A 12,639-nucleotide genomic window follows, 5' to 3' on the forward strand; every position below is an offset into this window, starting at 1 on the left:
CCAGAATATCAGAAAGGGCCCCCCAGGCGCAGGTGCCTAGGAAGGAGGGCTATGGGGTGGGCACTCTCCACCCGGCCATTTCTGATGCCAGCCTATTCCCACAGGCTCTGCTGAGATTTTGGGGGCACCACACTTGCCTGGCCAGAGGCTCGCCTGGAAAGGGTTGGGCTTTCCTTTAAGGCATTTGTCCCAGCTGGTGCCCCTTCTCAGCTACTGGCTTGGCCGAGGCCCAGAGGAGGCGTTGGCGCCACGTGAACACCCACGGGGCCCCACTCAGCAGTGACTCGCTGACTGGGTCTGAGGCAAAGGCCTGAGAACCCTAATTAACTCCTGAGGGGTGTGGCTCATGGTGGGCCTGAGGGCCAGACACCCCCTTTTGCAGGCGCTCAGTCCTCGGCCTGCCGGGCCCCATCCCAGCGGGACACACACCAAACACAGGGGGCCCTCCTTCCCTCCCAGCCCAGCCCCTCCCCTCCCAGCTGCAGAAACCCGCTCTCCAGGCTGTTTCGGGTGCCACGAGCCGCCCACCGGCTGCCCCACGGCATCCATGACGCAGCTGCTCCCCTGTCCCCACTCAGGGGTGCCGGGGACACGGGGCTCCCTCACCTGAGCCTCGCTTGGGGCTTGAGACACTTGGAGCAGAAATACAGGAGCAGGGTACCCCGCGTGGCCCAGCGGCCGTCCATGCCCTCCTGGCTGGGTGGTGCCTGATGTGCCTGCTCCTGGTGGCGTCTGGCTACATCCAAAGCAAAGTTGATCTTGAGGGTCACTGAGCGCTCTCGGTGACCTGGCTGATGAGAGGGGATGCGCCCCATGGGCCAGGGCAGCCCCTCCCACCTGGAAGGCAAGCCCAGCGTCTTCACCGTGATAGAAAGTGATGGGCTGAGCGGGGCCCAAGCTCGGCAGCTCTTGGGGCTGGAGGTGAGCTTGGGTTGGTGAGCTTGGGCAGCGCAGGCCTGGCAAGACCAGGCTGGGCCTCTCTGGTGTCTGAGGACCAAGGAGCAGTGGCCCACCTGGCCCTCCAAGGCCACACTGGCCTGCGACTCACGTACCCCATGGGGGCCTCCCCGGACTCTAGCCAGGGCGCACTGTCTGGGAAAACACCCAAGGTCACAAGCCTGTGGCCGACTCTCCCCCTCTCACATCCTGGCTCCCACCAGGGCACTAGGGAGGGGTCCCCACCACGTGCACTTTTCCTGTCTGACCAGAGTGAAGGCCCAGCTCTCCCCAGGCCACACGAGACCCCCAGAAATGTCCCGGTTGAATGGCCGGTGAGCTGGCCAGGGACAAATGTTGACTGCCCGGTGTTCCCCAGAATGAGAAGCCAGCTCCTGGCCTGAGGCCCTGCCAGGGTCTGGGGTCCCCACTTGGCGAGGCCCAGGTGGGCTCTGGACACCGGTGGCCTCGCTCTTGTGTCTGTGCCCTCAGGGTCTGTTCTGGGCAGAGATCAACCTGCCGCATCAAACCCCGTGCATGGCCATCCTGACCCAAGCCTCTCGTTGTGACACTGAGGAGGTCAGGGTCCTCCCCGGCCCGTCCAGAGCAGCAGGGTGCAGTGGCCTCTCCTTTTAAAAGGGTCAGAGCAGTGTGAAGAATTTTGTATACTTTTAATGTCCAGTCGGCGATTTCCCAACTATATTCGTTTCTCTCACAAATTGTGTTCACAGACACCTGCCTGGGAGGGCTCCTCCCTCTGACTGGACGGCGCGCGTTGTCCCTCCAGCATTTAGACAGAGGATGTACTGTTAGCCCAGGGGAGCCTTTCTCCTCCTCCCCAAGCGAGACCACAGGGCCCGGCCCAGGGCCCCCAGGTGGGCCAGTCTTGTCCTTAGAAGCAACCCCCTCAGAGCTGCCCCGGACCTCCCCAGGCTCGGTGCTCTGGAGCACCGGGTGCCCATGGGTGCCCCAGGGTGGATGGGAAGGAGGCCTGGGTCCTCCTGACCCGCAGCCCCACAACAGAGCTCACGTCGGCCCCCCTAGAGCAGGGATGCACCGTCCCCATCAGCTTTCTGGCAGCCCCGTGTGCTCTCATGCCGAGGCACTCGCCGGGTTTATGGTTTGGACCCCTCGAGTGGTTTAGATGCCCAGGAACAAGCGGGTTCTTGCTGCGAGGGCTGCACCCCTCCCGTGAGATGCACCTGAGGCAAGGACTTCTTCCCTGCTTCCTGGATGAGAGCCCAGAGTGTGCTGCCCAGTCTGGCAGAGCTGAAGCCCACAGCCCCCAACTCCCAGTCTGCGGTGCCCTTGAGAAAGCCCGGGGCCAGCCCGCAGGACCCAGCAGGAGACCTGAGTGAGACGCGGGGCATTCAGGCTGCGAGCTGGTGGCCCGGGGCCAGGGGCAGAGGGGCTGCGATGCCCGGGAGCCAAGTCTGGGGACGGCGGGGGCTCCCACGCCCCCAGGGGCCTGCCGCGCGCTCGCCTCCTGCGCCTGGACCACAGCTGCCCAGGCTGCCGTGCTTCCTGTGACCCGCGCAGGCCAGGGCGGCCCCCCCACCATGTGCGAATCGGGCTGAGGGGAAGGGCTGCCTGCCAGGCCACAGTGGGACCTGCAAGGCGCCACGCCACAGCCCCTGGCCACGGCGGCCACGGGGTTCTCCCAGGAACAGGAAATGGAGGAAGAGCGGCCGGGGAGCCGCAGCAGGCCCTGGTCCACCCCGGGACGCAGTGACACCGCATCCTGCGGGTGAAGACACTGCCTGCCCGGCACGAGCCCAGGAGATGTGGGAGCCCGGTCGGGCCGTCCCACGGGGCCACACGGGGTGCCTCACGAGTAGTGGGATTTTAGGACTTAGCTGTGGCAGAATTAGGCTGTAAAAGAAGGGCTAAGGGCGCTTCAGCAAAATGCTACCCCCAGTACATGGGCAGTACCCCCAGGGCAGCAGGGAGACCCTCAGTCAGGGGAAATGGCCTGCCCGTGGTCGTCTGCCCGCCGACCAGCTGCTCTTTTAAACACACTGCCTGACGGCCGGCCCGGCCCAGGATCTCACGTCACACCACTCCCTCCCTGCTCCGAAAAGCCGGTTTGGGCCCATCCCCAAATCTTATCCAAAAGCATAAAATCCCAACCCTTAAAGTGACAAATTCTTAACGTTGCCGGCTTTCCGGTTAAGCGGACGCTTCCTGGGCATGGATGGGCCGCGCCGCCCGCCTCCTATCACATGTTGCCCGTCCCGTCTGCGTGCAGATCACCACCATGGAGAGCAACCTGAGGACCATCGAGGAGGAGAACAAGGTGATCGAGCAGCAGAACGAGTCCCTCCTGCACGAGCTGGCCAGCCTGAGCCAGTCCCTCATCCACAGCCTCGCCAACATCCAGCTGCCGCACATGGTAAGTGGGTGAGCGCGGGCGGCCGGCGGCGGCCCTCGGCCGCGCACCCTCCGCTGCGTGTCGTTCTCTAGCGCGACCGTCGTGGTCCTCCTCTCTCGGATGGTGGTGGCTACCGCCCCAACCGTAGCCTGACGGCTAGAGACGCTGGCGGGGCCGGCCAGCGTGTCCCCTAACGTTAAGTATGCTCTGAGTCGGCCCCTTGATAAAGACGTGGCCCTGTGCGATGATGCGCTTTGATGCTGATGTGAATATCCTATAAGAAAATTAAAGCTGTGTATGAACTACTATTTAATATCTCGTAGGATCCAATCAATGAACAAAATTTTGATGCATACGTGACTACTTTGACGGACATGTATACAAATCAAGATCGTTATCAGAGCCCAGAAAATAAAGCCCTACTGGAAAATATAAAGCAAGCTGTGAGAGGAATTCAGGTCTGAACAGCTGCTGTAGTGATGGGATCTGCTTAAAAAAGGATGCCTCTTATTCTTTGCTGCTGTGACTTACCAGAAAGTGTTATATATTTATTTCTGTTCGAAACGGTGTTATGCTTACAAGACTTCATAATGATTTTATGTCTTGCTTTAAAGATAGTACCTGCAGAGTAGTTTTTGAATACATTCACATTTTGTACGTTTTCATATGAGCTGACATAGTGTGATATGCCATGTGATGTTTATAGCTGCTACCGTATGCACATCTGGGGGTATATATATTTCTGAAGAGGTAAGCCGATCAAAATAAATAGAGTGTACATTCTTTTTAATGCTTTAGTGATTAAATGTTTTAGTATTTTGAACTGAAATGGACAAAAATTAAAAAAAAAAAAAAACAGCTTTGAATGATCACTGGGTGGCCCCACAGCCACTTTTTAGACATCATCATTTTGCCTCATGTTGGAGGATTTTATGGAATTTAAGAAATACATTTTGTGTGCATATTGTTTCATAGCAAGAATTGGTTGAAAAAAAAATGCTTTATTTTTGAACAATGCTCGGAAATATTATGTGATTTTTTTGTCTGTTTGTTTTAGGAGGATGGTGTATGGTGGGGGCAATAAATGAGGTTTTTTGCATTCCAAGGAAATGGCATATGGATTAACTGTAAGAAATGAGATAAGTGATTTATTGTAAGACAACATCAAGCCATGGAAACTTGGCAGAAGATTCAAAGCAGCTTAAACAGCACTTTTAAATTAACTCCTGAGCATTACATGGTATGACTATGGGAGCATCAGTTGAGACAGGGGCTTGTGAAGGTGGACGACGTGGAGATTTCCTTTTCCATTTCAGCAAACTTTGGAACAACCTTCTCTTATCTCCCCAAGAGTTTCACGTCCCTCTGGACTGTTATTGCAGTGTGGTTTATCTAACAGATTCTGTGGTTTTAATTTAAGCGCAAAGATAATTTAAGAGTATTTATTTCCCCCTTCCACTTCTAAACATTACTGTCATGTTGTCGTTACTCTTACATCTCGGGGGTGACAGCAGATGGTGCGAGGGTCTTCGAGTTACTGGACTGAGTCTTCTGCTGGACTGGGGGAGGCCGCTGAGCCACGTCACTCCCTGCCCCCACCCCAGCCTCGGCCTGAATAAGCATTCGGTCCTGTTCAGAGCATCTCAGAACGTGTCACGCCTTCCCTGGAGACCAGCTGACCACAGGGCATTTGCATCCCCTCGTTGTTTGATTTGTCATGACCTATTCTGAGAATGGATGCAATCAGATTTTAGGAGTAATTACTTATACTTCAGCACTTTTTGCTTTACCCTAGATCATATTAGACTTGTTTATACCTTGGAGATTTGATCGTTTCACTCCAACGACTGCACTAATGTATGCATAAGACCACTTTGACCACTGCGTTCTCCCCTCCCGCGTGGTCCCTAGGATGACGTGTTGTGTTTTCTGATGTTGACTTGATTTACATGTGACGGCATCTCTTCCTTCCATGTCTTGATGTTATGCAGGAAGTACAGAAGTACTTTAAAATTTTGTTATGAAAAAAAAAAAGATGGGTTTTGTAAAAATAAAAAAAAATATTTTTAGCAGAACAGGACTTACAGGGTCATTGTCCCCACAACGTGCCAGTCGACTATTTGCACTACCTTGTCCTATATATCCGCACGGAGGTGTGCAATTCCTGGTGTCAGCCGCCTCGGACGCTGACCCTGGAGGAGAGAGGCCCTCACGGCTGACCCGATGATGTCGCTGTGGGAGATTACAGGGGCCCCACAGCAAATATTCTGATACAATACTCAACCTCGGTATATATATGTATAAAGATATGTATATCCCAGTGGCACTTTATACTGCTCACTGTACAAAAGCTTACAGTTTTCCACGAGGACTTTAATACCTAGCTGGAGAAAGACGATGTAATCACAGGGGCTCTGCCGCACCTCCTCCGGAGAGCGCCCTCTTTCTGTCGTGCGTTGAGCTGTAGCGGCCGTGCTCAGAATTGCCTTTTGAGAGCTGCAGCAAGGTGCTTCCCGTCACCTGATGCCATATATACTGTCCCGGGCCCCAGCTCCTCACAGGCCCCATTGTTCATACTGGCATATGCATCTCCCCGCCGCGTCGTGTCTGCTGCTTCTTTACCGATATAGTGATGCTTTTAGTAGAGTAATAGTATCAGTTTTGTAATCACCTACGTACAGTGGGAAGGGGTTTTAAGCACAAATCTGCTGCTCATCTAACGTTGGTACATAATATCCGATCAAAAGTTATCTGTGACTATTATATAGGGATCACAAAAGTGTCACATATTAGAATGCTGACCTTTCATATGGAATTATTGTGAGTCATCAGAGTTTATTTATTATAACTTATTGTTCATATTCATTTCTAAGTTAATTTAAGTAATCATTTATGAAGACAGAATTTTGTATGAATATTTGCTGTGCTCTCTGTGGAACTGGAGTTTGATTTATTTTTGTACGACACGGCATGGGTTTGTGGCCACTTTGATTTTGCTATAAATGTGTGGAATCACGAGTTGCAATGATACTTCATTTTTAAATTGTGGACTTTGTACAAACTTTGTCATGCTGGATGTTAACACATCTTACTCTAAATAAAAAAGGTGTTACCACATTTGTAGCACGACGGATCTCTAGCCAGAGTCCGCCTCTTCGCTTGGGTCTGGAAATGCGGCCGGGGCCCCGGCAGGGTCACTGCGAGCGTTTACTCCAAAACCAGTCGCTCCTGCGCTGTCTGCAGAGGCTCCACGGACACAGGTGTTGGGTCAGAGTGGTGTGAGTAAATGCAGCGGCCTGCAGCCCCTCACGTGTTTGAAAAGTCTGCTATGGCTCCTGTTGTCTCTCCTGGGAACATGCCATGCCTAACGCAGGTCCCTCCCCGGAGCAGGGCCGTCCTCACAGCTGCACAATTGCCACCCTGGACGATGTCATCACAGCTAATTGCACCCTCGGCCACGTGCCCTCCGTTGGGCCAGCAGTGCCCCTCATAGGTCTCCCTTGCCTGGTGTCATGAGGGGTCGCAGGCTGCTCTGAATTGTCATGACCCTTGTCCCTTTTCTCTTTATTCTGAGCAGTTCTGTGGCCTCTCTCTGCCTCCCAGGGTGCAGATGGTGCGAGGTGTCCAGGGCAGCCGGTTTGCAGGACATCCCTGAGGTGGCTTAGCTGATGCCCAGTCCTGTGGTTCCATCTCAGAGGGAGACGTGCCCTCCCAACATCCAGAGGCACACAGTCATCTGGCTGGTATGTCATCACTCCTATTATTCCCAAACTCTCAGCAAGGACAGCCCATAAAGTTTAAATCACCTTCAAATATGATTCAGTGCCTCCCCTTCATCTATGATAGTAAATGTCCCCCTTTAAAATTCCAAACAGCTCCACCTGTAGTCAACATGATCCCCCCAAATATAAAACTTGAGAAAGAGCCCTGTGTCTTTGTCAAACCCAAAATGTATTCCCAGCGGCGTCTTCTGCCTCTCCAAGGCGCGCGTACACTTCCCGGGACACGCACATCGCGGTGCGGGCAGCCTCGTCCCGGTGCGGGGGGCAGGGGCAGGAGCGTCCAGCCCAGCTGGCACAGGCCGTTTGTGCGGCGCAAACTCAGTCAAGGGCGGCCTGCCCGCGACTGTGGTGGTGACTAAAGGGGATGCATCCGCTTGCTTACCGCTTGCTTACTGAGCCCATAGGAGCAAAGTGGCTGAGGATTGTTGTAAACATTTGAGAAAGGACTTTAGCAATCATGTCAAAACTCATAAAATTCAAATTTTTGACCCAGTAATTAAAGAAGTCTATCCTAAAACACAAAAACAATTGTAAATGCACTGAAGTAAATAAAAAACAACCTGAAAGTCCTATTGTAGAGGAATGATTAAGCAATTGGTGATAAATGCACCTGATGGAATGACGTGGGGTCACTGAACACGGCGGTTATAAAGATGCGGGGTCACGTGGGTAAGGAACACAGAACAGCTATGAACCCAGAGGGAGCTGCAGGCCACATGACCGGTTATCGACCCCATCAATGACCCACCTGCCTGGCAGGGTCCTGACCCGTAGGTGGCAGACAAGGCAGTGAGGGAAGGGGCCTGACACCAAGAGGCCAGCTGCTCGCCAGCACAGGAGGCAGCTGCCAGGAGGCCAGATGGGGAGGCAGGTGAGAATGGGGGCGTGGCTCTGGCTACACCTGGCTGCTGAGCTCTGCGTCCCGTGGCAGCCAACGTGGATGGTCTGAAGGTGTATTTCTCATCCTGCACAGAGAGCTGAAGGAAAAAGCCAGAGTCTAGCAGGGATCCAGAGGCTTAGAGCAGCTCTCTGGAGAGGCCCTTGGCCAGCGGTCCAGTCCTGGTACGGAAAACAGAGACACAGCGCCCAAAGCGGGAAGACAGGCACACTCGGGGGGTGCAGCTGCCAGCCAGGCCCCGGGACTCCATGGGGCCCTGCATCTGGCCCATCACCTGCTGCTCCCGGACACCCCATCACAGGAAGATGCCCCTGCCCTGGCCCTGCTCAGGAACAGTCCTGCAGTGACACGAGCAGCCCTGAGCCTTGGCATGACCTGTGGGCTCCTTCGGCCGCCTGCACACAGGTCGTCCAGGTGATTTCTGCTCAAGCAAGACTTGAGGCGGTTGGAGTCCAGCCAGTGAGTGTGGCCCCACTTTCTCAGCTGCAGTCAAGGTCCCCAGTGATGTGGCATCTGAGTGCAGGAGAGCCGGGGCCTCCAGCAATTTAAAATACATGTTAACGTCTCCATCACCACCCGCAAATGTTCCCGGTCACTGCACAGACTCCTAACGAATCACACGTCTGCCAGCGCCAACCCGAAGACCAAACCCACCGTAACAAATGCAGAGGGAGGAGAGTCCCCATGCGCCGGTGAGGCCTGAACAGCCACCTGCACACTGCCTGGCACTGGGCGAGCCCCCGGGCTGGGGGCCAGACCTGCCTCCACAGGCGGGACCCGGCTCCGGTCTCCTCCCACCCTTCCCTCCCACGTCTTCTCTCTCCTCTGCTCCATCTGCATGTTTTGTCTTCCTGTCCTACTGTGTCTATCCTTTAATTTACCAGAAAATCATTTTTTGACAGGGCAAGATAAGAAACAGGACTGGCGTTGCAGGGCAGGAAATACTTTTCCTCTTTGCCTTGAGGTCCCCGGCCAGGGTAGCTGTGTCTGAACACCATGATGGATGAGAAAGAGAAAAGCATACCCATTGCCTCAGTAAAAGTCTTCCATGGCATGGGAGCCTCTGAAGGCCTATCTAAGCTCATCAATGAAATGCCCCCCAAGAAGCTACTGAGCCTGGGTGTGCTGTTTGCTGATGAGAAGACAGTCAGGGGGACATGTCACAGGTGGAAGGGCTTGAGCTCGGGGCACTGACCTGGAGCGGCCCCACGAGGTCTGCCACAGGACCCCAGTCCTCCCTGGATGGCCCACCCAAGACCACATGGCCTCTTCAGAGGGTCAGGGTCCCTGCTGCCTCCAGATCCCTCCAACTCCAAATGCCCAGTATGTCAAAGAGCCATCTTCTGGGGTGGCATGTTCTGAACCCCAGCATTATGTGCCGTCCCAGGTCCCTTGCCAAGTGAACCAGTAAACAAGCACAGGTGTGTGTGTGTCTGTGTGAGAATGTCTGGTGTGTGTGTGTGTGTGTGTGTATGTGTGCATGTGTGTGGCATGATAAACAAGGATGATTAATTAAACAGAAGAGCGAAAAGGGAAGGAGACAGGTGATTCCCAGAACAAGAATCACAACTCAGAGCCAGAAGAGAGAAACAATGTCAGGTAATCGTGTCTGTCCATGGCTTAGCAGATGTTGGAGAACTGTCCTCAGGGCTATGGCGTGATGCCGTCCTGTGGCTTGACGCAGCAGAGCTCCGGGCCAAGGCCAGGCCCACTACCTGGGCAGCAGTCAGCCCAGAACCTCACCCTCCTGGCCAGGCAACCTCCCCCCTGCTCTCCAGCCACCCCCCAGCCCCCAAGACTGCTCCATGCCCACCTTCATTCTTGAAGGGAAAATGCTATGTCTTTGGACTTCTCTCCAGTATCCTGAAAGGAATACATGCCCACAGCAGGGGAGTCAGATCGCTGAATGAAGGAAATGAGCATCCCATTTTTCAAAGACTACTTTATAAAGCAAACTTCCTTAAAAATCGGTCCTGAGTGTGTCAGTGTTACTGGTTCACTTGGCAAGGGACCTGGAAAGGCGGAAGCAAGAGGCCCAAAGGTTCAGTTCGCAGGGCTGTGACACATGGCACCTTCGTCGGGGGCCAGGATCCAGCACTGTGGTGATGACCTGGCCCCAGGTCGGGAGTCACTCGGCTCCTTAGCACAAGTGCCTACACAGTGTGCAGCCTAATAAAAACGATTATCGGCCATAGTTTTTGCTTGTCCCCAGGTTTGGGGCAAATGTTTCTTTCTCATATGTGAGGCGTGAACAGTAGGTATTAAACCGACTTTCTTCACTTTATATGTGGTCACAAAACACCCCCAAAGACCATGTGGGAGAGCAGGTGAGAGAAGTGACTTAATCTGTACCCTCCCCCAAGCTAGGCTGTCCACGGCTCAGCTGCACGAAGGGTCCCGCCTGAGCCATGCCACCCCAGAGGCCACTCCGTCAAGGCGAGAACACGTCCTGGGAAGCCTCCCACCCTAACTAGAAGATTCCTGGAGAAGCCAGGTGTGGGGGACCCTTGTGTTTCTCCTCTGTTCCTGCAGGGAGAAGATGTGTGCTCCCCACCCAGGAGGGATGCCCCAGGCTGGACATGATGCCCCCTCCCTCTAGTCCCAGGAATGATCGCATTACAGAGAGATGCAGAGTAAATGGGTGCCTCTTAATCATCGGCATCAGACCTTTCGGAGAAGGAAAATGAGGGCAAGGGTGCAGCCCTCCTCAAGCTCCACATCCATTAGGACTCAGCCCGGCAAAGGTCTTTAGCATGAATTTCAAGTACCTTAGAGCCAATTTAAGGCAGAGACTAATCAAGGGCTGAAGCCATCCAGGTCTGGATGGCTGATGTAGGAGAGGAAAAAATAATTCTCCTGCCCTTCTGAGTTCTTGGCTGAGGCTCCATAACAAAAGGCAGGTTAACAAAGAAAAAGAAACCAAAGTTTGCTGACAGGGAAAGCCCCAGGGCCATGCACAACTCGCCAACAGGACGCCTGGAGTTCAGGCAAACAGCCCCCCTGCGTCGTCCAGAGGGGCTGTGGGGCTGCCACGGGTGGGGCTGGTGAGCGGGCAGGGCCGTCACATGTGCTCAGAGGGGCTGTCCCTTCATCCTCTACACACTGGCAGCTGGAAGCAGGACGGGCGGACGATGCCTCTGGGAAGAGAGACGAGCAGAAGATGGGCACAGTCATCAGTGTGGGCAGCCGGGCCCGGGGCAGCAGGCCCAAGTTGGGGCTGCACATCTGCCAGGCCTCAGAAGGCAGCCGCCTGTCTGGAGGTGGCTGTGGTGTGATTCTTAACCTTTCCTGTTAAATTGCCTGAAAAGGGTAAGGTAGAATTGTCTCCCTGAATGCCGGAGGCCTAGGGCAGCTGCGGTTGCTAAAAAAGGAATCCATCACCTTGATAAGAGTCATTAAAATGAAAAGCAATAGAAATGAATACTGGTGACAGTATGTAGCTTTACATCGTTTTAGAACAGATGTTCTCCTAAACAATGTGTGACTCGTGTTGTAACTGATATTTTTAGCATAAAATTAGAGATTCATTTCTAGGGGAGGATTTTGGCTGAGAAATGATATATCTATATGGATTTAGGAAATTTGTTTAGATATTTAAAGTAATATTTATCATTTCCAATTTCTGATGGAGCAGTCCTACATTTTACCCTCTGTTAAATTCCAATGCATTAGTTTGCTTTTCTGGAAACATCCACTTCTGGGAAACAAGGGAATAGGAGACATCACAGGAGCAGGGGTTCAAAGGTCACGGGAGGGCAGGCAGTCAGCGGTGGGGGTGCAGTGTGTCTGCGGGGCCTGGGCCTAGGCACCTGGGGACAGTCGGTGGGTCCATGGTGGGAGCTGGGCCGTTGGAACTGAACATCCAGCCGGAACGCCGTCCCACAAAGGGACGGGGCTGTGCCGTGGCTATTAGTAAAAGGCGTATAAATGCCACCGGAGCCTCTCTCGTGATGCTCTTATCTGTTCCATTTTACTGACTGTTGAATACATAAAATCTTCCAGTTTTCCTACGTTATTTTTTCATAAACTATTCTTCCAATAGTCACTCAATTATATCAAGATAGTTCAGAAAACACTGTCCTTGGAATTGGACCCATCAGTGAGAGTGCCTGGATGACGCTGCCACCAGCACGACCGCGGAGTCTGAGAAGTCAGGAGAGGGAGGCCGCACCACCCGGTGAGTCTGTGCGGGCGGGGGCGCCCCCGGTGAGGGAGCTTCACACTGACGAGGGGCGTCTCCATCACGAAGGGCGTCTCCCTCTCTGGCTTGGCTCTGAGTCACCAGAGATGCTGGTCGGGGGCCCTGACGAATCTGAGTGAGGCCTGCCCCCACTTACCAGGTCTGGACCCCTTCCCAACGGGCCTCCCCCACGCCCATCTTTCTCTGACTTTTCAGAAGATGCTATGAAAGCCTGAATTCTCAGCCATGTCTTGGAGGGTCACTGGTCTCCCGCACAGAGCTGATGTGTGCCTGACGCGTGTCAGCGGACCCCGTCCCCCTTGCTTGTCTGTCTATCATTGTTTGGCCCCTGCTGAGAGTGCCAGAGAGCAGAGGGGACATCAGTGTTCCCTCCGCTGTGGTGGGGGCGGGTGGGATCCTGGAATCCTGGAGCCATCGGGGTCAGTGGAGAGCAGCACGGTATTTAAGGAGA

General features: G+C 54.0%; 1 protein-coding gene across 12 annotated transcripts in view; it reads left to right on the top strand.

The window, feature by feature from the left end:
- MYT1L (myelin transcription factor 1 like) overlaps positions 1–6,429 on the top strand; it is a 385,352-nt gene extending 378,923 nt beyond the window's left edge. For 8 of the 12 annotated variants that reach the window (XM_036881769.2, XM_036881771.2, XM_036881775.2 and 5 more), the window contains 3 exons: positions 3,185–3,328; positions 3,631–3,765; positions 4,365–6,429. In XM_036881769.2, the coding sequence (XP_036737664.2) occupies positions 3,185–3,328; positions 3,631–3,765; positions 4,365–4,391 (306 nt within the window). In that variant the 3' untranslated portion in view covers positions 4,392–6,429. Of the gene's footprint in view, positions 1–3,184; positions 3,329–3,630 lie in introns of all 12 variants that reach the window. The other 4 variants (XM_036881779.2, XM_036881780.2, XM_036881781.2 and 1 more) reach the window with 2 other exon arrangements.
- The last annotated feature ends 6,210 nt before the right edge of the window (positions 6,430–12,639 follow it).

The sequence above is a fragment of the Manis pentadactyla genome, chromosome 2, assembly GCF_030020395.1.
Source record: "Manis pentadactyla isolate mManPen7 chromosome 2, mManPen7.hap1, whole genome shotgun sequence".
NCBI lineage: Eukaryota > Metazoa > Chordata > Mammalia > Pholidota > Manidae > Manis > Manis pentadactyla.